This window comes from Oncorhynchus tshawytscha, linkage group LG13 (assembly GCF_018296145.1).
Source record: "Oncorhynchus tshawytscha isolate Ot180627B linkage group LG13, Otsh_v2.0, whole genome shotgun sequence".
In the NCBI taxonomy this organism is placed as follows: domain Eukaryota; kingdom Metazoa; phylum Chordata; class Actinopteri; order Salmoniformes; family Salmonidae; genus Oncorhynchus; species Oncorhynchus tshawytscha.
Genome location: NC_056441.1, coordinates 21,812,502 through 21,839,458, shown reverse-complemented (window position 1 = coordinate 21,839,458; position 26,957 = coordinate 21,812,502). Strand labels below are relative to the sequence as shown.

Here is a 26,957-nt window from a genome sequence, read left to right as displayed (position 1 = left end):
CTCTTACCTTGGTTAGTTACTGTAACTAACCAAGATAGGTGTTGCCCCTGGTTACTGTGTTACCCCTGTCTGTAGTAGCAGATAGTGACAGATCAACAGGGTTAACTAAGTACTCTGGTTACTGTGTTACCCCAGTCTGTAGTAGCAGATAGTGAGACAAGTCTGTGAATAGGGTTAGCTAAATGAGATTTCAGAGGACCATTTTTAAGGAGCACTTTGATTTAATGCTCAATTAGCATGCATGCACGCACACACACACACTGGCGTGTGAGATCAATATCTTGTACTCCCACAGACAATAGTCCCCTTAGCAGAGAGCGTGTCTCCTCTAATTCAATATCAGAAAGGATGCCTGACGTGTGTGTGTGTGTGTGTGTGTGTGTGTGTGTGTGTGTGTGTGTGTGTGTGTGTGTGTGTGTGTGTGTGTGTGTGTGTGTGTGTGTGTGTGTGTGTGTGTGTGTCTGGAACTGGTTATGAAATCTACAAAACCATCTAACGTTTACAGAGTTTTATGTGTGTTTTATAGAAGCCTAAAGAAACATATTGTCACTCCATAGATAATGTTTGTTTTCCTGATATACAAGCATGAATATACAGCAGGGTTAGCCAACCCACCTCCTCGAGAGCTTGGTGTTCAGTCTCCAGGATCTTGATTAACTTAATTATGTGTGTTTGAGCAGGGCTGGAGCATAAGCCTGCAAACCCAGTAGCTCTCCAGGAGGATGGTTGGCCACCACTGATATTCAGTTTGCATCGTTGGTTGCATATATAATATTTAAACATTCCATATTCTGCTCTACATCAGATAGCTATAGCATTTTTCCTTCAAACACAGTATACCTGCATTCATATAGCCAGAGAGAGAGAGATAGAGAGAGAGATTACAAATTGATTGCATGCACATGAGGTTATGTGACTGTCTGTTAGGACTATCAGAACTAGTAACAACTTGTCCAAGAAGAGCGTTCATTTCTGTGCTGAAGTTCTCCACACACAACTGTGTAATAGTGCTGCTCAGCTCTGTTGGATGATACCACCCCATGGTCAGCAGAACAAGGTGTGTCTGTTATTAGGGCAACAAGGTGTGTCCATTGTTAGGGCAACAAGGTGTGTCCATTGTCAGGGCAACAAGGTGTGTCCATTGTCAGGGCAACAAGGTGTATCCATTGTCAGGGCAACAAGGTGTGTCCATTGTCAGGGCAACAAGGTGTATCCATTGTCAGGGCAACAAGGTGTGTCTGTTGTCAGGGCAACAATGTGTGTCTGTTGTCAAAGAGAGGTGGTGTTGCTGTTGTAGGAGATCTGGGGAATCCCGTTGCTGGAGTTGTCCAGGATCTCCTGTTAGAAACACACTCATGCATGCATGAAAGCACACACACACACACACACACACAAATTAGGAGAAATCAGTAGCAATGTGTGAGCATGCATGCATGTGAGCGTGTGTTTGTTTCTTACAAAAGATCCGTGTGTGTATGGTTCCTTCTCAGCCATCTCATGTGAGTGGTGCAGTGAGTGTTCCCTCTCCAGAAACATCCTCTGTTGTTCTGAACTGGCCAGACGACAGGTCAACCAGGTAGAGAGAGTACAGGAAGAGATACCTACAGGAGAGACGGAGAAGGGGGAGAGAGACCTACTGAATTGAATGGTGCCAGAACTTAGTTGAATGTTACTGTACTACAGTTCATACTTTATAGCAGGTATTCAATAATAACCCTTTCATATACAGACAAAGATAGGTTTCATGCAGATTAGAGTTGTTGGGTCAGCATCGCCCTACTTCAACTACCTGGTGTAGGAATGAGTTGATTTGCCTGTAGTGTAACGTAATATAATGTTTAACTGTGTTTTGTAGCCTTTCGTAGCGTTGCATACCCAGGCAGGCAATGGTCATGGCTGCCAGGTGTAGCGAGCGGAGAGAGTCCGGTCGTCGTGCCAACGCCCGAACGAACTGGAAGTTGAGAATCCCTCCAATCAGACCACAGATACAGCAGGCTGAGAACAGAATCATCTAGAGAGAGAGAGAGAGAGAGAGAGAGAGAGAGAGAGAGAGGTTTAAATTATTGCACCTCCTCATACTGTAGCTACCTTGTCAGCAGGAAACAACACATGCTGAGATGGGAGGGAACGAGACGGAACACACCGTTTATAGTTTCCTACTGTATCACTGTAAATATTGTGCTGTTGTTGAATATTTCTTACAGAGCAAAATGTATTATTTACTGCATAGTTATCCTCTCCCACTCTCTCTCTCTCTCACACACACACATTTCTGACTTTTCCTGGTAGCTCAGTTACAGTGAACTGACCACTAAGTATCCCCACACACTTTATTACTGTGTGTGTGTGTGTGTGTGTGTGTGTGTGTGTGTGTGTGTGTGTGTGTGTGTGTGTGTGTGTGTGTGTGTGTGTGTGTGTGTGTGTGTGTGTGTGTGTGTGTGTGTGTGTGTGTGTGTGTGTCTGTGTGTGCGTGTCTGTGTGTCTGTGTGCGTGTCTGTGTGTCTGTGTGCGTGTGCATGCGCGTGTCTGTGTGTGTGTGTGGTGTGTGTAGATACACACACGTCGGGATTCTAATGTTACAAATCAGAGCTCACCTTTCAGTCATTAGCCATCGTTTGGAAACACATCAGACTCCAGAGATACACTAACCTACCATAACCTAATCATCACACAGAGAGAAGAGAAGAGGAGAGGAGAGGATGGCTTTTACTAAAGTGAGATCGAATGACAGTGAGATAGAGAGCGTGAGAAAGAAGGTGTGATGGAGGGAGACAGAGGGTGATGCATAAGCCAGGAGATGGAAAAGAGTGAAAGGAGAGGAAAGAGTGAATAACACAGTGAGGAAGGAGCAATTACTTTGGTATGGATCAGTCATTTACACCTCTGTGACTTCTGAGAGGAGGATAGGAGAGAGAGCCACCATTGGGAGGCACACGACCAAGGGTTCAAGGCTATTATGGAGCAAATCAGGGAGTTGGCTCATAGGCAGCCCGCCACCTCTGAGACCCCCCAACCACCCAGTAACCTTTTTACTATTAGTGGTGGGTTTGTACAGCCTACCCCGGCTCCCCGAGAACCCCGCTTACCACCTGCACAGCAATATTTTTGGGCTCCTGGAACGTGCTCTGGTTTTCTTTCTCAGTGCTCCCTCATTTTTGAGCTGCAGCCATCTTTATTCCCTTTGGATCGGTCAAAGATAACGTATATTATTACGCTAATGTCGGAAAGGGCGCTCTCCTAGGCTACGGCAGTTTGGGAGCAACAATCCGCTATTTGTCGTGATCTGGAAGACTTCATGGCAGAGGAGAGGAAGGTTTTCGATTCTCTGGTATCCGGGAGAGCCGGCCCGAAAACTACTTGAATTACATCAAGACTCCCGTAGTGTGGCAGACTACGATGTAGATATTCGCACGTTGGCCGCCGAGAGTGCCTGGAATCCGGAGTCCCTATTCGATACCTTCCTTCACGGATTATCAGAGGTGATAAAAGATGAGCTAGCTGCTCAGGAGTTACCGGTGGACCTTGATTCCCTCACCATTAGGATTGATGGACGGGAATGCAGGAGTGAGAGGAGGTCCATCCGCTATGGCTCTCTCACCTCCGAAGGAATCCAGAAGTCCCCGAAGGCTGTTTTTCCGAGAGGATCCGAGGCCACCCGACCTCCCTCGAGAATCACTGACGACGGGTGAGTTGGATACACCGGAACTTATGCAACTGGGAAGAGCTAGATTATCGCCTAGGGAACATTTGTGCAGGCTAAGCTCCAACAGTTGTCTGTATTGTGGTGCTGTAGGGCATTACATAGCCACCTGCCCAGTGAAGAGACCTGAATCCTTAGTAGGTACAAGTACACTGGTGAGCCTGACTGGGAACCCTTTAATTCCCATTAACCAAAATCCTTTTTATGTGATCTTGCTGTGGGGAGACTAGTCTAATTCTCTCCGGGTGCTCATTGACTCTGGCGCATATGAGACTTTCATGGACGCTAACCTGGTATCGGAACTAAGTATCCCTACTCAACTCCTCTCCGTTCCCATGGATGCCAGGGCACTGGACGGCCGCGCCTTTGGAAGAGTCAGGCACAACACAGTTCCCGTTATTCTGTGGGTATCTGGAAACCACAGTGAGTCAATACAGCTTCTCCTCACTGAGTCTCCTCACATCCCTGTTGTTTTGGGATTTTCTTGGCTCCAGAAGCACAACCCCGATATTGACTGGACATTCACATTTCCTGAAGGCGGCGCAGGCTTCCCCGGAACGTGTACCTTCAGGTTTGAATACGGCCTTGGATCTCTCTGCCATTCCCACAGAGTACCATGAGCTCCAGGATGTTTTCAGCAAGGCTCGTGCTATCTCCCTCCCTCCACATTGACCATGACCATGGAGAAGTACATCGAGGACTCTCTGGCTGTTGGGAGCGTTTGCCCTTCTGCCTCTCCTGCTGGTGCAGGATTCTTCTTTGTGGGGAAGAAGGACAAGACCCTGCGTCCATGCATTGATTACCGGGGCTTCAATGACATTACGATCAAAAATTGGTACCCTTTACCACTCCTCTCCTCTCCTCAGCTTTCGAACCTCTCCAGGGGGCTACCATCTTTTCCAAACTGGACCTTCGGAATGGCCACCACCTTATGTGTGGAAGACGGCTTTCAACACTGCCAGTGGACACTATGAGTACCTGGTCATGCCGTTTGGACTCACAAACTCGCCCGCTGTCTCCCAGGCCGCTGTCTCCCCCTCTCTGCACTTACCTCTCCCAAGGTACCATTCACATGGTCTCTAGCAGTGGACAAGGCTTTTGGGGACCTAAAGCAGTGATTCACTACTGCTCTCATCCATCCAGACTCAACTCGTCAGTTTGTGGTTGAGGTTGACGCTTCCGACGTGGAAGTAGGGGCCGTCCTTTCCCAGCAATCCGTCTAGGACCAAAAGCTTCATCCCTGTGCCTTCATGTCCCATCATCTCAACCCTGCAGAGAGGAACTATGACATTGGGAACCGGGAACTCCTAGCGGTTAAGATGGCCTTGGAGGAGTGGAGGCACTGGCTGGAAGGGGGAGAAGATCAATTTTTGGTGTGGATTGATCATAAGAATTTAGAATACCTCCGCACTGTCAAGCACCTCAACCCAAGGCAAGCTCGTTGGGCCCTGTTATTTAATATGTTCAATTTCACCATCTCCTACCGAAAACATGACTCTGGACGCTCTCTCCCATCTGTACAGTTCCACTGCCACTCCCTCTGAATCTGAGACCATCTTCCCTGCCTCTTATTTGGCGGCTTTGGTTGTTTGGGGTATTGAGGCTCTGGTCAGCAAGGCACAATGTTCCCAGCCGGACCCTGGGGGGGCTAGGGCTAACCGGATGTTCGTTCCTGATCCGGCCCGGCCTCATGTCCTGGAATGGGCTCACTCCTCCAGGCTTACCTGTCATCCTGGGGCTCATCTTACCATGGCTTTCCTCCGACAATGCTTCTGGTGGCCCACCATGGCTCCTGATGTCTCGGCCTTCGTCGCCGCATGCATGGTGTGTGCTCAAAGCAAGTCACTGGGCTTCCTCCGTCAGACGGTAACACCACCATTCCGACAGTGTTGGATAGGTTTTCCAAAGCCGCCCATTTCATCCCTCTTCCCAAGTTACCTTCAGCCAAGGAGATGGCCCAGCACGTCTTCCGAATCCATGGACTCCCGGTTGACATGGTTTCAGATCAGGGTCCTCCGTTCTCGTCCTGATTCTGGAAGGTGTTCTGCATCCTTATCGTGTTGTCGGCCATTCTGTCCTGCGGGTTTCATCCCAAATCCAACGGCCAGTCGGAGTGAGCCAATCAAGACATGGAGACGACACTCGGTTGTCTCGTTGCTAGTAACCCCACCAACTGAAGCCAGCAACGGGTCTGGGTGGAATATGCTAGGAACACTCTTTCCTGCTCGGATACTGGACTCTTCCCCTTCGAATTCTCCATGGGGTATCAGCCTCCGCTCTTCCCAGAGCAAGAAGTTGAGGTCAACACACCCTCAGCCCAGATGTTCGTCCACCGCTGTTGGCATACCTGGAAAAGAGCTTGGGCGGCTCTTCTCAAGATCACCTCCAGGTATCATCGACAAGCGGACCGCCACCGGACTCTGGCTCCCCACTATTGGGTCGGGCAGAGGGTATGGTTGTCCACACGGGACCTGACCCTCCGGGTGGAATCTTGCTAACTTTCCCCCTGTTTCATTGGTCCTTTACTGTCACACCCTGATCTGTTTCACATGTCTTTGTGATTGTCTCCACCCACCTCCAGGTGTCACCCGTTTTCCCCATTAGTCCCTGGGTATTTATTCCGGTGTTATCTGTGTCTGTTGCCAGTTCGTCTTGTCTTGTCAAGTCAACCAGTGTGTTTTTCTGTGCTCCTGCTTTTTCTTATCTCTCTTTTGCTAGTCCTCCCGGTTTAGACCCTTGCCTGCCTTGACTCTGAACCCGTCTGCCTAACCATGCTGCCTGCTCTGACCTCAAGCCTGCCTGCCACTCTGTACTTCCTGGGCACTGACCTTGTTTATGATCTTTTGCCTGTCCACGACCATTCTCTTACCTGCCCCTTGGATTATAATAAATATCAGACACTCAAACCATCTGCCTCACGTGTCTGCATCTGGTTCTCGCCCTGTGCCCTTATATAAACAGAGAGTACACAGTGGCAGAATACCTGACCACTGTGACTGACCCAAAATTAAGGAAAGCTTTGACTATGTACAGACTCAGTGAGCATAGCCTTGTATTGAGAGAGGCCGTCGTAGGCAGACCTGGCTCTCAAGAGAAGACAGGCTATGTGCACACCGCCCACAAAATGAGGTGGAAACTGAGCTGCACTTCCTATCCTCCTGCCAAATGCATGACCATATTAGAGACACATATTTCCCTCAGACTCACAAAGAATTGGAAAACAAATCCAATTTTGATAAACTGTCATATCTACTGGGTGAAATACAACAGTGTGCCATCACAGCAGCAAGATTTGTGACCTGTTGCCACAAAAGGGCAATGAGTGAAGAACAAACACCATTGTACATACAACCCTTATTTATTTTCCATTTTGTACTTGAACAATTTACACATCATTAACACTATAGACATACGACATTTGAAATGTCTATTCCTTTGCAACTTTTGTGAGTGCAATGTGTTACTGTTGATTTTGTATTGTTTATTTCACTTTTGTTTATCTATTTCACTTGCTTTGGTGATGTAAACATATGTTTCCCATGCCATTAAAGCCCTTTGAATTTAATTGAGAGAGATCGGAAGAAAAGATGGAGTTACTGCTGAGAGGAGACAGGGAAACAGAGACAGAGAGAGAGACAGAGAAAGAGACAGAAAGAGAGACAGAGCGAGAGACAGAGAGAGAGACAGAGAGAGAGAGGCAGAAAGAGAGAGCGAGCAAGCGAGAGAACGAGATGGGGGAGAAAGGGAGGGCGACAGAGACGAGGAGGGAGAGACAGAGAGACTGAGAGAGAAGGTGGGGGGGGGGTGAGAAAGAGGTGACTCCTGTTCCTGTCTCCTCTAGTCTATCTTTCTGAAGGACCTGAGTAACTCTTACCTCCTGTCCTGGATATATTTCTGCATGTGCTCACACCCTCATACAGAGGACAACAGTGCTACACTCCCTAACTCACTGACATGCACTCCTGTGTCTGTGTACTCTGGTGTATGGTGTGTGTGTGCATAAGTGTGTGTGTGTTTTGGTTTTACGTGTGTGTTTGTGTGTGTTTGCGTGCGTGCATGTGTACTTACGATGAGTCCAGTCCTCTTCCTAGCACACAGGACTCCACACATCCCACAGATGAGAAACTGAGAGAGACAGAGAGAGGAACCAGATCAAAACTGAAATGATGACAGCATAGAAACTATTGAATAATTTAATAAAACTTCTTTAGTAAAATGATGAGAAACTATAGCTCCTCCCTAGCTCATCTGGCAAACATCAATGGGACAGACCTCCATGGAACCTTTCACAGACCTCCATAGAACCTTTCACAGACCTCCATGGAACCTTTCACAGACGTCCATAGAATGTTTTAAAGACCTCCATGGTCTTTAAAGCAGGGAGAGAGAGAGAGAGAGAGAGGGGAGAGAGAGAGAGAGGGGGAGAGAGCAGGGAGAGAGAGTGCGCAGGGAGAGAGAGAGAGAGAGAGCGAGCAGGGAGAGAGAGAGCAGAGAGAGAGAGAGCGAGAGAGAGAGAGAGAGAGAAAGAGAGAGAGAGAGAGAGAGGAGAGAGCAGGGAGAGAGAGTGAGGGGGAGAGAGAGAGAGGGGGAGAGAGAGGGGGAGAGAGAGAGAGGGGAGAGAGAGAGAGAGAGAGGGGAGAGAGAGAGAGGGGGAGAGAGAGCGAGCAGGGAGAGAGAGAGCAGAGAGAGAGAGAGCGAGAGAGAGAGAGAGAGAGAGAGAGAGAGAAAGAGAGAGAGAGAGAGAGGGAGAGAGCGAGAGAGAGGAGAGAGCAGGGAGAGAGAGTGAGGGGAGAGAGAGAGAGAGGGGGGGAGAGAGAGCAGGGAGAGAGAGAGAGCAGGGAGAGAGAGAGAGAGAGAGAGAGAGAGAGAGAGGGAGCGAGCAGGGAGAGAGAGAGAGCAGAGAGAGAGAGAGAGAGAGAGATATGGTAAACTAAAGGCTCTACATACACACAGGCCGCTCCAGATAGGTGAAGCATCTCCTTGCTGTGGTTTGTGTTCCTCCCTGACCCGGCTGAGCCCAACGGCTCCCAGGACGATACTGGAGACCCCCAGCCCCACCTCCAACACTGACAGCAGCAGCAGGCTCCACAGAATTTTCCGGCTGGAACACATCCTGCCCAGGCATCCTCCTGGAGACCAGTCCGCCTGTCTGCCCTCCTAAGTCGGCTTCAGTCAGGAGGACACGGGTTGGCAGCAAAACTTTTTTAAACGGAAAAACAAAAACAGGCTGCTCCCCGGAAAACAGTCACGGTTGATGACAAGTGGACTGTCCTGGTTAAATATAGATGACCTGGATAAGTTCAGGTACCTTCTGGTTTCACCCCATTTCAAAACATTTAGAATGTACTTGTGCCAACTAGCAACCCGACCCTGGAGGATCCAACGCCGGTGGACAGAGGAGGAGAGGGAGTCAGCCCTCGGAGAGCGGCTTGATGTCCATATCCCTGATGAGGAAAGTTCTGGGCAGGAGATCAGGTAAATCCGCTTGAAATGTAGAGTAGGTTGCCTTCCACGGACATCTCTGTCATGTCGAGTAAATGTTATTTTTTTACTTAGCCTACCTATTTTCATCGAGACTAACCTGCATGAATAAAGGCTGGATCAAATCCAAAAGTGAGTCGTCTGTTTGCTGTTGCTGATAACGGGAGCTCCTCCAGGAGAGCATTAAGCTCTGAACGGTCACAAACGAGACGCGGTTGCTGTCCATGGGGCTTAAACGCTCGCGCAGACACACTCAACACCCTTCCGCGACCCGACCCAAGTGCCCTCCAGTTCTCTCTCTCTCTCCACCTCCTCTCTCTCTCTCTCTCTCTCCCCTTCTCTCTCACACACACACACACACAGAGAGAGACTCCCCCCGGACAGTGTGGCACCTCCTCCTTTGGTCTTTCAGTTTAAATTAGACTCTAGAGACTCCCCGGTCCCGGCGTGACCCCTGGGCAGTTTCACAGACACAAGCCGGTGTCATCAGCACAACCCCTGTAAATAATATAACAGTGAGATGATCTATGTCACAAAGACACACACACACACACACTGGTTCATGATTCAACTTTTTTATGTTTCTAAATCAATCCACTTTTTTCAGTTTGTCTTGGCTAAAGCATTGTGTCCGTGTTGACCTTAACATATATATAGAACAGTTTCATATCTATCTGCCTAGCATCTTCTGCTGACTCTGGTCCAGTGTTCTACCCTGTTTAAATAACGGTCTGTTTGAAAGAGCCTCTCTCACCTGTGTGCAGTTGCAGTGTAATGAATGGAATGATGCAATCTAAGGAACCTAGTTTTCTAAACTAAACTGCTTTTTACTGTTCTAGCCTACTGTTATAAATTAATATAATAATCTCTCTCATTACACAGTTCCAAAAGAATAAAGACATTTCAATGTCATATTATGTCTATATATAGTGTTGTAATGACGTGCAAATAGTTAAAGTACGAAAGGGAAAATAAATAAACGTAAATATGGGTTGTATTGACAATGGTGTTTGTTCTTCACTGTTTGCCATTTCCTTGTGGCAACAGGTCACAAATATTGCTGCTGTGATGGCACACTGTTGTATTCTACCCAATTGATATGGGAGTTTATCAAATTTGGATTTGTTTTCAGATTCTTTGTGGGTCTGTGTGATGTGAGTTAAATATTTGTCTCTAGTATGGTCATACATTTGGCAGGAGGTTAGGAAGTGCAGCTCAGTTTCCACCTCATTTTCTGGGCAGTGTGCACATTGCCTGTCTTCTCTTGAGAGCCAGGTCTGCCTACGGTGGCCTTTCTCAATAGCAAGGCAATGTTCACTGAGTCTGTACATAGTCAAAGCTTTCCTTAATTTTGGGTCAGTCACAGTGGTCAGATAGTATGCCACTGTGTACTCTCTGTTTAGGGCCAAATAGCATTCTAGTTTGCTCAGATTTTTTGTAAATTCTTTCGTATGTGTCAAGTAATTATCTTTTTGTTTTCTCATGATTTGTTTGGCTCTAATCGTGTTGCTTTCCAGGGGCTATGTTGGGTCGATTTGTGGTGTGAACAGAGCCCCAGGACCAGCTTGGATTAGGGGGCTCTTCTTCATGTTCATTTCTCTGTAGGTGATGGCTTTCTCGCTCCCCCTCTCTTTCTATTCTTTCTCTCGGTCCCTCTCTCTCTGCCTCCCTCTCTTTCTCTCGCTCCCCCGTCACTCTCTCTATCTCGCTCTCTCGCTCCCCCTGTCTCTCTCTCTCATTCTCCCTCTCTCTCGCTCTCTCTCTTTCTCTCGCCCCCTCCTCTCTCTCTCTTTCTTTCTCCTTCTTCTCACTCCCCCTCTCTTTCTCGCTCCCCTCTCTCTTTCTATATCTCTCTTGCTCTCTCTCTCCCCCTTTCTCTTTTTCCCCCTCCCTTCTCACTCCCCCTCCTCTCGACCCCCCCCTCTCTCATTCTCCCTCTTTCTCGCTCCCTCTCTCTTTCTCTCGCCCCCTCTCTCTCTCTCGCTCTCTTTCTCCTTCTTCTCACTCCTTCTCTCTTTCTCGCTCCCCCTCTCTCTGGCGCTCTCTCTCCTTCTCTTTCTCTCACTCCCCCGTCTCACTCTCTCTCTCTCTCTCTCTCTTCTCTTTCTCTCATTCTCCCTCTCTCTCTCGCCCCACCTCTCTCTCTCTCTCTCTCTCTCTCTTTCTCCTTCTTTCTCGCTCCCCCTCTCTCTGCGCTCTCTCTCCTTCTCTTTCTCTCACTCATTCTCCCTCTCTCTCTCGCCCCACCTCTCTCTCTCTCTCTCTCTCTCTTCTTTCTCCTTCTTTCTCACTCCCCATCTCTCTCTCGCTCCCTCTCTTTCTCGATCTCTCTCTTTCTCGATCCCTCTCTCTCGCTCCCCATCTCTCTCTCACACTCCCTCTCTCTCTCATTGCCCCATCTCTCTCTATTTCTCTCTTGCTCCCCCTCTCTATCTCTCTCTCTTTCTCTCTCTTTCTCTCCCTCTCTCTCTCTCTCTCAAACTCTTTCTTGCTCCCCCCTCTCTCTCTCTCGCCCCCTCTCTCTCTCTCACTCTTTCTCCTTTTTTTTGGAATATTTTATTTTTGCATTTTCCAATTAAGACAACGATAGGACAAAGTGACAGTAACAGACGAGCGTAACAAAATAATAATAATTATTATTATTATATAAGCAAACATACAATAAGAAAAAAATAATAACGAGACATTGGATCACCTGCCGTAGGCTACATATTATACATTACGTGTGAAACATTATGTGAGGATTATACAGTGCCTTGCGAAAGTATTCGGCCCCCTTGAACTTTGCGACCTTTTGCCACATTTCAGGCTTCAAACATAAAGATATAAAACTATTTTTTTGTGAAGAATCAACAACAAGTGGGACACAATCATGAAGTGGAACGACATTTATTGGATATTTCAAACTTTTTTAACAAATCAAAAACTGAAAAATTGGGCGTGCAAAATTATTCAGCCCCCTTAAGTTAATACTTTGTAGCTCCACCTTTTGCTGCGATTACAGCTGTAAGTCGCTTGGGGTATGTCTCTATGAGTTTTGCACATCGAGAGACTGAAATTTTTTCCCATTCCTCCTTGCAAAACAGCTCGAGCTCAGTGAGGTTGGATGGAAAGCATTTGTGAACAGCAGTTTTCAGTTCTTTCCACAGATTCTCGATTGGATTCAGGTCTGGACTTTGACTTGGCCATTCTAACACCTGGATATGTTTATTTTTGAACCATTCCATTGTAGATTTTGCTTTATGTTTTGGATCATTGTCTTGTTGGAAGACAAATCTCCGTCCCAGTCTCAGGTCTTTTGCAGACTCCATCAGGTCTTCTTCCAGAATGGTCCTGTATTTGGCTCCATCCATCTTCCCATCAATTTTAACCATCTTCCACGTCCCTGCTGAAGAAAAGCAGGCCCAAACCATGATGCTGCCACCGCCATGTTTGACAGTGGGGATGGTGTGTTCAGGGTGATGCAGAACTAAGAACAGATACAGCCCTTGGTTCACCCCAGACCTGACTGCCCTCGACCAGCACAAAAACATCCTGTGGCGGACTGCAATAGCATTGAATAGTCCCCGTGATATGCAACTGTTCAGGGAAGTCCGGAACCAATACACGCAGTCAGTCAGGAAAGCTAAGGCCAGCTTCTTCAGGCAGAAGTTTGCATCCTGTAGCTCCAACTCCAAAAAGTTCTGGGACACTGTGAAGTCCATGGAGAACAAGAGCACCTCCTCCCAGCTGCCCACTGCACTGAGGATAGGTAACACGGTCACCACCGATAAATCCATGATTATCGAAAACTTCAATAAGCATTTCTCAACGGCTGGCCATGCCTTCCGCCTGGCTACTCCAACCTCGGCCAACAGCTCCACCCCCGGCAGCTCCTCGCCCAAGCCTCTCCAGGTTCTCCTTTACCCAAATCCAGATAGCAGAAGTTCTGAAAGAGCTGCAAAACCTGGACCCGTACAAATCAGCTGGGCTTGACAATCTGGACCCCCTATTTCTGAAACTATCCGCCGCCATTGTCGCAACCCCTATTACCAGCCTGTTCAACCTCTCTTTCATATTGTCTGAGATCCCCAAGGATTGGAAAGCTGCCGCAGTCATCCCCCTCTTCAAAGGGGGAGACACCCTGGACCCAAACTGTTACAGATCTATATCCATCCTGCCCTGCCTATCTAAGGTCTTCGAAAGCCAAGTCAACAAACAGGTCACTGACCATCTCGAATCCCACCGTACCTTCTCCGCTGTGCAATCTGGTTTCCGAGCCGGTCACGGGTGCACCTCAGCCACGCTCAAGGTACTAAATGATATCATAACCGCCATCGATAAAAGACAGTACTGTGCAGCCGTCTTCATCGACCTTGCCAAGGCTTTCGACTCTGTCAATCACCATATTCTTATCGGCAGACTCAGTAGCCTCGGTTTTTCGGATGACTGCCTTGCCTGGTTCACCAATTACTTTGCAGACAGAGTTCAGTGTGTCAAATCGGAGGGCATGCTGTCCGGTCCTCTGGCAGTCTCTATGGGGGTGCCACAGGGTTCAATTCTCGGGCCGACTCTTTTCTCTGTATATATCAATGATGTTGCTCTTGCTGCGGGCGATTCCCTGATCCACCTCTACGCAGACGACACCATTCTATATACTTTCGGCCCGTCATTGGACACTGTGCTATCTAACCTCCAAACAAGCTTCAATGCCATACAACACTCCTTCCGTGGCCTCCAACTGCTCTTAAACGCTAGTAAAACCAAATGCATGCTTTTCAACCGATCGCTGCCTGCACCCGCATGCCCGACTAGCATCACCACCCTGGATGGTTCCGACCTTGAATATGTGGACATCTATAAGTACCTAGGTGTCTGGCTAGACTGCAAACTCTCCTTCCAGACTCATATCAAACATCTCCAATCGAAAATCAAATCAAGAGTCGGCTTTCTATTCCGCAACAAAGCCTCCTTCACTCACCCCGCCAAGCTTACCCTAGTAAAACTTACTATCCTACCGATCCTCGACTTCGGCGATGTCATCTACAAAATGGCTTCCAACACTCTACTCAGCAAACTGGATGCAGTCTATCACAGTGCCATCCGTTTTGTCACTAAAGCACCTTATACCACCCACAACTGCGACTTGTATGCTCTGGTCGGCTGGCCCTCGCTACATATTCGTCGCCAGACCCACTGGCTCCAGGTCATCTACAAGTCCATGCTAGGTAAAGCTCCGCCTTATCTCAGTTCACTGGTCACGATGGCAACACCCATCCGTAGCACGCGCTCCAGCAGGTGTATCTCACTGATCATCCCTAAAGCCAACACCTCATTTGGCCGCCTTTCGTTCCAGTACTCTGCTGCCTGTGACTGGAACGAATTGCAAAAATCGCTGAAGTTGGAGACTTTTATCTCCCTCACCAACTTCAAACATCAGCTATCTGAGCAGCTAACCGATCGCTGCAGCTGTACATAGTCTATTGGTAAATAGCCCACCCATTTTCACCTACCTCATCCCCATACTGTTTTTATTTATTTACTTTTCTGCTCTTTTGCACACCAATATCTCTACCTGTACATGACCATCTGATCATTTATTACTCCAGTGTTAATCTGCAAAATTGTAATTATTCGCCTACCTCCTCATGCCTTTTGCACACATTGTATATAGACTCCCCCTTTGTTTTCTACTGTGTTATTGACTTGTTAATTGTTTATTCCATGTGTAACTCTGTGTTGTCTGCTCACACTGCTGTGCTTTATCTTGGCCAGGTCGCAGTTGCAAATGAGAACTTGTTCTCAACTAGCCTACCTGCTTAAATAAAGGTGAAATAAAAAAAATTAAAAAAAGATGCGCGGTGTTGCTTTTACGCCAAACATAACATTTTGCATTGTTGCCAAAAAGTTCAATTTTGGTTTCATCTGACCAGAGCACCTTCTTCCACATGTTTGGTGTGTCTCCCAGGTGGCTTGTGGCAAACTTTAAACAACACTTTTTATGGATATCTTTAAGAAATGGCTTTCTTCTTGCCACTCTTCCATAAAGGCCAGATTTGTGCAATATACGACTGATTGTTGTCCTATGGACAGAGTCTCCCACCTCAGCTGTAGATCTCTGCAGTTCATCCAGAGTGATCATGGGCCTCTTGGCTGCATCTCTGATCAGTCTTCTCCTTGTATGAGCTGAAAGTTTAGAGGGACGGACAGGTCTTGGTAGATTTGCAGTGGTCTGATACTCCTTCCATTTCAATATTATCGCTTGCACAGTGCTCCTTGGGATGTTTAAAGCTTGGGAAATCTTTTTGTATCCAAATCCGGCTTTAAACTTCTTCACAACAGTATCTCGGACCTGCCTGGTGTGTTTCTTGTTCTTCATGATGCTCTCTGCGCTTTTAACGGACCTCTGAGACTATCACAGTGCAGGTGCATTTATACGGAGACTTGATTACACACAGGTGGATTGTATTTATCATCATTAGTCATTTAGGTCAACATTGGATCATTCAGAGATCCTCACTGAACTTCTGGAGAGAGTTTGCTGCACTGAAAGTAAAGGGGCTGAATAATTTTGCACGCCCAATTTTTCAGTTTTTGATTTGTTAAAAAAGTTTGAAATATCCAATAAATGTCGTTCCACTTCATGATTGTGTCCCACTTGTTGTTGATTCTTCACAAAAAAATACAGTTTTATATCTTTATGTTTGAAGCCTGAAATGTGGCAAAAGGTCGCAAAGTTCAAGGGGGCCGAATACTTTCGCAAGGCACTGTATATAGATTCAATCAATGAGATGTGGGGGGAGATTCTCCATATAGTCAATAAAAGGTTGCCAAATTCTGTAAAATGTCTTTAACTTATTCCTCAAGCAGTAAGTGATTTTCTCCAAAGAGATACAACTATTAACTTCCGATAGCCACATTGCAACTGGCAGGGAGGAATCCAATTTCCATTTCAAGGCAATACATTTCTTGGCAATCGCTAGCAATATTTCTGTTAGTTTTATAGTATGGCTTTGCCTAAGATTGGTGTTAGTAAAGTTACCCAGTAGACAGACCTCCGGGTCTAAAGGGAATGCAACCCCGTGAATTGAGGATATGGTATCGCATACCCCCTGCCAGAAACCGTGTATTTTTGAACACAGCCAAGTGGAATGGAGGAATGTTCCTTCATCTGAGCCACATCTAAAACATAGGGAGGAGATATCTGGGTTGAACTTGTGCAGTCTAGATGGGGTGATATAGAGCTGATGGAGGAAATTAAACTGGATCAGTCTGTATCTGGAGTTCAATGTGGATGTAACACCATCCCTGCATAGGTCACTCCATAGACCCTCATCAAGATCAATACCCAGATCTTTTCCCCATCTAAGTCGGGGTTTATCTAGCCCAGGCAGTGTTAGTCCTGACATAAGAGCATCGTATACACGGGAAATGGTCTTGAACAGTGGTTGGTCTGCGTGGCAGAGTTGTTCAATAGGTGACATCTTAGGTAGGTTCCATTGTCCCTTGAGAGTCACCCTAATAAAGTTTCGTAGTTGTAGGTAGCTAAAGAAGTCCCTGTTAGGCAAGTGGTATTTCTGTTTCAGCTGATCAAAAGACATAAGAACTCCCTCCTCGTAACAATGTTCCAGAAGAGTGATCCCCTTATCAGACCATGGTCTAAAGTTACTATTCTGGAAAAACATAGGGATCAATCTATTGTTCCATAAAGGGGTTTTAAGGGAAAGGAATCCCTCTCGTCCGAACAGCTCATGCAGTTTGCACCATGCCAGGACAGAATGTATGATTAAAGGGTTGTCTGTGATGGTTTTTATAGATTTTCTGTCCCATTTGTAAAACAATTCTGCCCCAGTGTCATCATTTACCTCAAGCTTTTCAATGTTCAACCATGAGGGAGAGGGACCATTGTCAAACCTCTGAGCCAGAAACCTAGACTGTGCAGCCCAGTAGTACATTCTAAAATTGGGTAGGTTTAAGCCCCCTTGACCGTAATCAAGGGTCAGTTTATCCAGGCCAACCCTAGGGGTTTTGCTGTGCCAGATAAACCGTCTGGTCAGCTTGTCGAGAGAGGAAAAAAATGCTGCGGGAACAGGGATAGGGAGAGATTGAAACAAATATAGAAATCTGGGCAGGACATTCATTTTAATTGCATTGATTCTATCCAGTAGAGTGAGAGGTAAGTCCATCCATTTACAAAGGTCAACCTCCACCTTTTGCAACAAACTGGCCAGATTGAGTTTATAGAGTTTGTTCAGATTACCATCCACCATTATGCCCAAATATGTGAAGCCCATAGGCGACCATCTAAAAGGAAACTTGTGCTTGATGGTATGATGGTCAAAGACAGACAACGGTAAGATTTCGCTTTTATCAAAATTGACCTTCTATCCAGAGAAAGAACTATAACACTGGAGTATGATCTGCAAGTGAGAGAGGGAATGTTCTGGGTTTGTTAGAAATAAGACAAGGTCGTCCGCAAAGAGTGATAATTTATGGGTATGGGGGCCCACCTCAAAGCTATGTATGTCAGGGCACGTTCTAATAGCCTCAGCCAACAGTTCGATGGCGAGGGCAAAGAGGTGGGGGCTAATTGGGCAACCTTGTCTGTTCCCCCTATAAAGAGGGAAAGAGGAGGAAGTAATCCCATTGGTAGCAATCCTAGCTTTAGGAGATTTGTAGAGTGATTTTATCAAATTTACAAACACGGTACCTTAACCAAACTTTTCCAAGACGCGAAAGAGGTATGGCCATTCAACCCTATCAAAAGGCCTTTTCAGCGTTGAGGGAGACTGCGACACTAGGTATTTTGTTTTTGTTAGCAAGGTGAATTATATCAAAGAACCTTCTGAGATTATTGGAGGACAATCTATTAATTATGAAGCCAGTCTGATCTGGGTTGACCAACAGGGGAAGACATGATTCCAGTCTCTTAGATAGCATCTTGGTGACCAGTTTACAATCTGTGTTAAGGAGAGAGATTGGTCTATAGGAGGCACACTTTAGTGGGTTTTTCCCTTTCTTGTGGATTACAGTAATCACTGCTTGAGAGAAGGACTCTGGAAAGCAGTTGTCTTCTCTGGCTTTTTTAAGTACCTCCATAAGGTAGGGGACAGCTCCCTAAATTCTTTATAGAACTCTGGAGGGAAGCCATCCTCCCCAGGAGATTTATTAGAAGGTAAGGATTTAATGGCCTCCAACAATTCAGGAACTGAGAAGTGTTCACTCAGGCGTTCGCTGTCTTCCCCTGACAGGCATGGGAGGTTGAGAGAGGAGAGAAAGGAGTCGATCTCTGATAGATCATCGCTTGATTGGGAAGTGTAGAGGTCTTCATAGTATTTCTTAAAAGTATTATTAATTTCAGTAGGGTCGAAAGATATCTCATTAGTAAGAGTTTCTATGGCATTAATTGTCATCTTACTTTCCTCTGCTTTCAGTTGCCATGCCAATACTTTGTGAGCTTTCTCTCCAAGCTCTTAATAATGCTGTTTTGATTTAGTGATGGCCCTCTCAGCTTGATATGTGTTCAGAATATTATATAAGTTTTTTATTTACCAAAAGCCTGTATAGATCTTTAGTCAGGCCTCTTTGGTAGGTTTTCTCTAGCTCTGAGATTTCAGATTCAAGGGCACTCAGTTCCGCACCGTGTTTTCTCTTCAGCCCTTTAGTATAGGAAATAATCTGTCCCCTCAGATAGGCCTTCAATGTGTCCCAAAGTATGAAGCTGTCAGGAGCAGAGGGTTTGTTTGTCAAAGTAAAAATATTGATCTGCTCTTTGATGAATGCACAAAATGCAGGTTGCTTTAGGAGTGTAGAATTTAGTCTCCATCTATATGCTCCATTTACCTTGGTAGGAATGGAGATTGATAATACCAGAGGAGAATGGTCACTAAGCAATCTGGGGAGATACTCGACATCTAACACTCTATGAAACAGTTGTGTCGAAAGTAAAAAGTTATCTATGCGTGTGTGTGGCTTGTGTGGGTGTGAATAAAAAGAGTAGTCCCTATCCTGTGGGTGCAACTGTCTCCAGATGTCTAGTAAATTGAGATCTTTCATGAATGACATAGTGAGCTTGCCGGCTTTGGTAAGAAGTGAGGGTTTATCAGAAGACCTATCAAGAACTGTATCTAAGCAAAAATTAAAATCTCCTCCAACCAGTAGCCATCCTGGTGGTGCTTGAGCAACCTGAAGGAGGACATTCTGTATAAACATATGGTCATCGAAGTTAGGAGCATAAATATTCAATAGGATCCAAGACTCTGAAAACATATGCCCCTGCACCAAAACAAACCTGCCAGAGGGATCAGAGATGGTGTTGTTGACTCTGAAAACATATGCCCCTGCACCAAAACAAACCTGCCCGAGGGATCAGAGATGGTGTTGTTGACTCTGAAAACATATGCCCCTGCACCAAAACAAACCTGCCAGAGGGATCAGAGATGGTGTTGTTGACTCTGAAAACATATGCCCCTGCACCAAAACAAACCTGCCAGAGGGATCAGAGATGGTGTTGTTGACTCTGAAAACATATGCCCCTGCACCAAAACAAACCTGCCAAAGGGATCAGAGATGGTGTTGTTGACTCTGAAAACATATGCCCCTGCACCAAAACAAACCTGCCAGAGGGATCAGAGATGGTGTTGTTGACTCTGAAAACATATGTCCCTGCACCAAAACAAACCTGCCAGAGGGATCAGAGATGGTGTTGTTGACTCTGAAAACATATGTCCCTGCACCAAAACAAACCTGACAGAGGGATCAGAGATGGTGTTGTTGACTCTGAAAACATATGTCCCTGCACCAAAACAAACCTGACAGAGGGATCAGAGATGGTGTTGTTGACTCTGAAAACATATGCCCCTGCACCAAAACAAACCTGCCAAAGGGATCAGAGATGGTGTTGTTGACTCTGAAAACATATGTCCCTGCACCAAAACAAACCTGACAGAGGGATCAGAGATGGTGTTGTTGACGCAGAAGGGGATGTGTCTACTTATCAAAATTGCAGTTCCTCTTGCTTTGGAGTTAAAAGAGGATGCAAAAACTTGTCCTACCCATTCCCTCTTCAATTTCTTGTGTTCACTGGCTGTAAGATGTGTTTCTTGTAAAAACACAATGTCAGCCTTTAATTTCTTAAGGTATGTATAGACTCTTTTCCTTTTAATCGGGCTGTTAAGACCTTTTATGTTGAATGTGACATATTTTAGTGGGTTAAGCATAGGTTGGGTTTCAAATATGTAACTGAATAGAAATCTATCATATGTAAATAATTAGGAAATGTTTCAACTTTGGTTTGAGCACAAAAGTGACCTATGTGTCTCTTTAGGAAGGAAACAATAAACATAGAAAAAAGGAAGAAAAAAATAAAAAAAGAATAAAAATCCCACCCACCCTGATTGTCAGACTAAAACACAATCCCAACAATCAAACATGAATACACTTGTAGAGATACGTTGCTGCTCGCTTTCCATCTTGCTCTTACTAGCTAAACCTTGGCGTAAACTAAAACCTGCGAGCTCTCTAAATTGAAAACAAATGTTGTGAATAGATATTTATGGCTGAATATTTACTGCCCACGGTAAGGGCTGCTTGAGTCTCTATTCGAAAGATTAACATAAATGAGGGGGAAAGCAGTGGGCCTAAGCCCACTTATTGCTTCGCCCAGTAGATATGGACTAAACCAAAATATACTCTCCTGTAAATGTAATAGAACTCACCCCGGAAAGATACGGTTAGTTGAAAATGTACAAATCAATTATAGTGACCGGGAGATACCAGCAGTTCAATCCGGATAAGAGAAAACAAACAGACTGCATCTTATCCCCCAGAGAGACCGTCCTGGCTCAGACGTTGCATTTTATCCCCCAGAGAGACCGTCCTGGCTCAGACGTTGCATTTTATCCCCCAGAGAGACCGTCCTGGCTCAGACGTTGCATTTTATCCCCCAGAGAGACCGTCCTGGCTCAGACGTTGCATTTTATCCCCCAGAGAGAGCATCTTATCCCCCAGAGAGACCGTCCTGGCTCAGACCGTCCTGGCTGCGTTGTTCAGTTCTTTGAGAAAAGTGTGCAATTCTCCCGGTGTGTTGAAGAGATGGCTTCGGCCTTTGTACTGAACTTTCATCCGCGCAGGGTGGATGAGGTAGCCAGTGATGTTCTTCTCCTTCAGTGCTTTGGCGGCAGGTCTGAACTGCTTGCGACGTCTGGCGAGATCCGCGCTCATATCTGGGAAAAGGCTGACCCTCTTTCCATCGATGGTGATGTCCCCTTTGGCTCTTGCGAGTTGCAGTATCTTCTCTCTGTCTTGGAAACGGAGGAACCTGATCAGGACGGCTCGTGGGGGCTCATCTGGCCGGGATTTCGGCGCTGATGTTCTGTGGGCGCGTTCGATTTCCAGCGGCTTGGTGAAGTTGATTATGCCTAGGATCTCCGGGATCCATTGAGTGAAGAAACGGACCGGGTCACGGACCTCGCTGTCCTATTTCAATCCCACCACACGGATATTACTACGTCTACTCTGGTTCTCCATCTGATCTACCTTGTTTTTGAGGTAGGCATTGTCCTTTTGCAGTTGTATCAAGACCTGGTCATGTCTAGCAATGGTATCTTCAACTGTGCTAATGCGCAACTCTGCCTCAGTCGTTCTCAAAAGGAGATCATTCATGGAGGATTTCAGGTCGTCAATGGAAGAATGGAGTTCAGCCGATTTCTTATCAATTTTCAGAGAAAGACCTCTGTTACCGTCCTGAATTTCCAGGAGGAGAGTAGCCAGCATGTCGGCAGGCTCGCAAGAGGCTGCTGAGAGCAACAGTCTGGAACTGTCGTCTGAGTTATGAGGGCTAATGCTAATCTTGCTAGCTGTAGCGTTATCGTTATCTTGGGAATCAACAACGTTTTGGTCGTCCTTCTTGCCTCTCGGTCGGAGGTCCATGGCTCTTTGGGAAGGTAAGTACTTGACAATTTATCAGCCGATGTTAGAATATTGTTTCAACGTTGTTATTTAGGTAAAAATAGAATAACTTTGAAGAGCTCGGTTTGTCAACGTCTGCTCAGCTTCGCGGCATCACGTGCTCTCACTCTTTCTCCTTCTTCTCACTCCTCCTCTCTTTCTCGCTTCCCCTTTCTCTCTCTCGCTCCCTCACTCTCTTGCTCCTTCCCTCTCTTGCTCTTTCTCCTTCTTTCTCACTCTCTCTCACTCCCTCTCCTTCTTTCGCCCCACCCCCTCTCTATCTCTCTCTCTCTCTCGCTCTTTCTCCTTCTTTCTCACTCCCCGTCTCTTTCTCTCGCCCCCCTTCTCTTTCTCTCTCTCTCTCTCTCTCTCTCTTGCTTCCCCATCTCTCTCTCTCTCTCTCTCAATCTCTCTCTCACTCTCTCTCTCTCTCTTGCTTCCCCATCTCTCTCTCAATCTCTCTCTCTCTCGCTCCCCTCTCTCTCTCTCTCGCTCTCTCTCTCTATTTCTCTCTCACTACCCCCTCTCTCGCTCGCTCCCCCTCTCTCTCTCTTGTTCTTTCTCGCCCCCCCCTCTCTCTCCCCTCTCTTGCTCTCTCTATTTCTCTCTCGTTTGCACACCCCTTCCCAACTCTCTCTTTTTCTCCCCCTCTCTCTTGCGCTCTCTCTCTTTCTCTCTCGCTCCCCCTCTCTCTCTCGCTCCCCCTCTCTCTCTCACACTCCCACTCTCTTTCTCTCTCTCTCCCCCCTGTGCCCCCTCTCTCACGCTCCCTCTCTCTCTCCCTCAATTTAATTCAATTCGCTTTATTAGCATGATGTAACAATGTACAGTTGAAATCGGAAGTTTACATACACTTAGGTTGGAGTCATTAAAACTCATTTTCAACCACTCCACACATTTGTTGTTAACAAACTATAGTTTTGGCAAGTCGGTTAGGACATCTACTTTGTGCATGACACAAGTCATTTTTCCAAAAATTGTTTACAGACAGATTATTTCACTTATAATTCACTGATATCACAACTCCAGTGGGTCAGAAGTTTACATACACTAAGTTGACTGTGCCTTTTAACAGCTTGGAAAATGCCAGACATTTGAGTCAATTGGAGGTGTACCTGTGGATGTATTTCAAGGCATACCTTCAAACTCAGTGCCTCTTTGCTTGACATCAGGGGAAAATCAAAAGAAATCACCCAAGACCACAGAAAGGTCTGGTTCATCCTTGAGAGCAATTTCGAAATGCTTGAAGGTACGATGTTCATCTGTACAAACAATAGTATGCAAGTATAAACACCATGGGATCACGCAGCCGTCATACTGCTCAGGAAAGAGACGCGTTCTGTTGTGGAGTATTGGGGTGGCCATCACAAAGCCCTGACCTCAAATCCTATAGAACATTTGTGGGCAGAACTGAAAAAACGTGTGCGAGCAAGGAGGCCTACAAACCTGACTCAGTTACACCAGCTCTGTCAGGAGGAATGGGCCAAAATTCACCCGACTTATTGTGGGAAGCTTGTGGAAGGCTACCCGAAGTTCAACAATTTAAAGGCCATGCTACCAAATACTAATTGAGTGTATGTAAACTTCTGACACTGCGAATGGGATGAAAGAAATAAAAGCTTAAATAAATAATTCTCTCTACTACTATTCTGACATTTCACATTCTTTTTTAAATTTTTATGAATATTTTATTTTTGCATTTTCCAATTAAGAACATTCAAAACAAAAGTGAAAAGATATTAGACAGCTATGGGACAAAGTGACAGTAACAGACGAGCGTAACAAAAAATAATAATAATAAATTATATATACAAACATACAATAAGAAAAAAATAATAACGAGACATTGGATCACCTGCCGTAGGCTACATATTATACATTACGTGTGAAACATTGTGAGGATTATATATAGATTCAATCAATGAGATGTGGGGGGAGATTCTCCATATAGTCAATAAAAGGTTGTCAAATTCTGTAAAATGTCTTTAACTTATTCCTCAAGCAGTAAGTGATTTTCTCCAAAGGGATACAACTATTAACTTCCGATAGCCACATTGCATCTGGCAGGGAGGAATCCCATTTCCATTTCAAGGCAATACATTTCTTGGCAATCGCTAGCAATATTTCTGTTAGTTTTATAGTATGGCTTTGCCTAAGATTGGTGTTAGTAAAGTTACCCAGTAGACAGACCTCCGGGTCTAAAGGGAATGCAACCCCGTGAATTGAGGATATGGTATCGCATACCCCCTGCCAGAAACCGTGTAGTTTTGAACACTGCCAAGTGGAATGGAGGAATGTTCCTTCATCTGAGCCACATCTAAAACATAGGGAGGAGATATCTGGGTTGAACTTGTGCAGTCTAGATGGGGTGATATAGAGCTGATGGAGGAAATTAAACTGGATCAGTCTGTATCTGGAGTTCAATGTGGATGTAACACCATCCCTGCATAGGTCACTCCATAGACCCTCATCAAGATCAATACCCAGATCTTTTTCCCATCTAAGTCAGGGTTTATCTAGCCCAGGCAGTGTTAGTCCTGACATAAGAGCATCGTATACACGGGAAATGGTCTTGAACAGTGGTTGGTCTGCGTGGCAGAGTTGTTCAATAGGTGACATCTTAGGTAGGTTCCATTGTCCCTTGAGAGTCACCCTAATAAAGTTTCGTAGTTGTAGGTAGCTAAAGAAGTCCCTGTTAGGCAAGTGGTATTTCTGTTTCAGCTGATCAAAAGACATAAGAACTCCCTCCTCGTAACAATGTTCCAGAAGAGTGATCCCCTTATCAGACCATGGTCTAAAGTTACTATTCTGGAAAAACATAGGGATCAATCTATTGTTCCATAAAGGGGTTTTAGGGGAAAGGAATCCCTCTCGTCCGTAAAGCTCATGCAGTTTGCACCATGCCAGGACAGAATGTATGATTAAAGGGTTGTCTGTGATGGTTTTGATGATTTATAGATTTTCTGTCCCATTTGTAAAACAATTCTGCCCCAGTGTCATCATTTACCTCAAGCTTTTCAATGTTCAACCATGAGGGAGAGGGACCATTGTCAAACCTCTGAGCCAGAAACCTAGACTGTGCAGCCCAGTAGTACATTCTAAAATTGGGGAGGTTTAAGCGCCCTTGACTGTAATCAAGGGTCAGTTTGACATTTCACGTTCTTAAAACAAAGTGGTGATCCTAACTGACCTAAGACAGGGAATTTTTACTAGGATTAAATGTCAGGAATTGTGAAAAACTGAGTTTAAATGTATTTGCTCAGGTGTATGTAAACTTCCGACTTCAACTGTACACATTGCCAAACCATACTTTTGAGATTAAGTGATACATTTACAATGTTCATATAATTAAAATAATATTATTAGAATAATAATAATCAATCATTAACAACAATAGGTAAAGTCCCGCCTTATCTCTGCTCGCTGCTCGCTCACCCACCCGTAGCACGCGTTCCAGCAGGTATATCTCACTTGTCACCCCCAAAGCCAATTCCTCCTTTGGCCGCCTCTCCTTCCAGTTCTCTGCTGCCAATGACTGGAACGAACTACAAAAATCTCTGAAACTGGAAACACTTATCTCCCTCACTAGCTTTAAGCACCAGCTGTCAGAGCAGCTCACAGATCACTGCACCTGTACATAGCCCATCTATAAATAGCCCAAACAACTACCTCTTCCCCTACTGTATTTATTTATTTATTTTGCTCCTTTGCACCCCAGTATTTCTACTTTGCACACTCATCTTCTGTCAAATCTACCATTCCAGTGTTTTAATTGCTATATTGTATTTACTTCGCCACTGTCACGTTCTGACCATCGTTCATGTGTGTTTTCCTTGTTTTAGTGTTGGTCAGGACGTGAGCTGGGTGGGCATTCTATGTTGTGTGTCTGGTTTGTCTATTTCTATGTTTGGCCTGATATGGTTCTCAATCAGAGGCAGGTGTTAGTCATTGTCTCTGATTGGGAACCGTATTTAGGTAGCCTGTTTTGTGTTGGGTTTTGTGTGTGATTGTTCCTGTCTTTGTGTTTGTGGCACCAGATAGGACTGTTTTGGTTTTTTCACGTTTCTTGTTTTTGTAGATTGTTGTATTTTCATCTTTATTAAAGATGGACAAAACTAACCACGCTGCATTTTGGTCCGCCCCTCTTTCCCCAGAAGAAAACCGTTACAGCCACCATGGCCTATTTATTGCCTTTACCTCCCTTATCTCACCTCATTTGCTCACATTGTACTTATTTTTCTACTGTATTATTGACTGTATGTGTGTTTTACTCCATGTGTAACTCTGTGTTGTTATATGTGTGGAACTGCTATGCTTTATCTTGGCCAGGTCCCAGTTGTAAATGAGAACTTGTTCTCAACTTGCCTACCTGGTTAAATAAAGGTGAAATAAATCAAATAACCATACAATGGACAATAACAATGGCATAGAGGACATGTGCAGGTTGGTTGGTCTGTCAGACACTGTCCCTCTTCTTATGGCAGGCAGCAATGTAGTGCGCTGCCAACCCACAGCTCTCTGCATCCTCCCCCAACAGGAAGAGTAGCCTATTCTCATCAGAGAGGTCTTTGAAAATGACACTCTCTAATTGTTTTAGATTTTTTACATTTTGTCAGGAAATGCAGCTCTGTCTCTGTGTCTGCTGTGGTGCAGTGGTTGCACAGCCATTCCTCTACAGGGAGCTGTGTTTTCCTGTTTCCCCTTCTCAATGCCAAGGCTGTGCTCACTGAGCTTGTATACTGAGCCTGTGTTTTTCTAAGGTTTTGATCAGTAACTATAGTCAAATAGTAAACCATATTGTACTGTCAATTTAGGGCCAGATAGCACTGCATTTGTCTTTGTGCTTGTG

The 26,957-nt window shown here is 45.6% G+C and overlaps 1 protein-coding gene across 2 annotated transcripts; it reads right to left on the bottom strand.

The window, feature by feature from the left end:
- Positions 1–260: 260 nt before the first annotated feature.
- LOC112265878 (transmembrane protein 196) lies at positions 261–9,466 on the bottom strand. Of its 2 annotated transcripts, XM_024443415.2 has the most exons (5): positions 8,648–9,466; positions 7,769–7,825; positions 1,876–2,011; positions 1,459–1,601; positions 261–1,338 (listed from the first exon to the last, which is right to left on the bottom strand). In XM_024443415.2, exons 1-5 carry the CDS (start codon positions 8,810–8,812, stop codon positions 1,270–1,272), a joined length of 570 nt encoding a protein of 189 aa, XP_024299183.1. In that variant the 5' UTR covers positions 8,813–9,466; the 3' UTR covers positions 261–1,269. The 2 variants fall into 2 exon arrangements, with proteins under 2 accessions (XP_024299183.1, XP_024299182.1); XM_024443414.2 differs by having other exon boundaries at positions 261–1,601.
- Between the last annotated feature and the right edge of the window lie 17,491 nt (positions 9,467–26,957).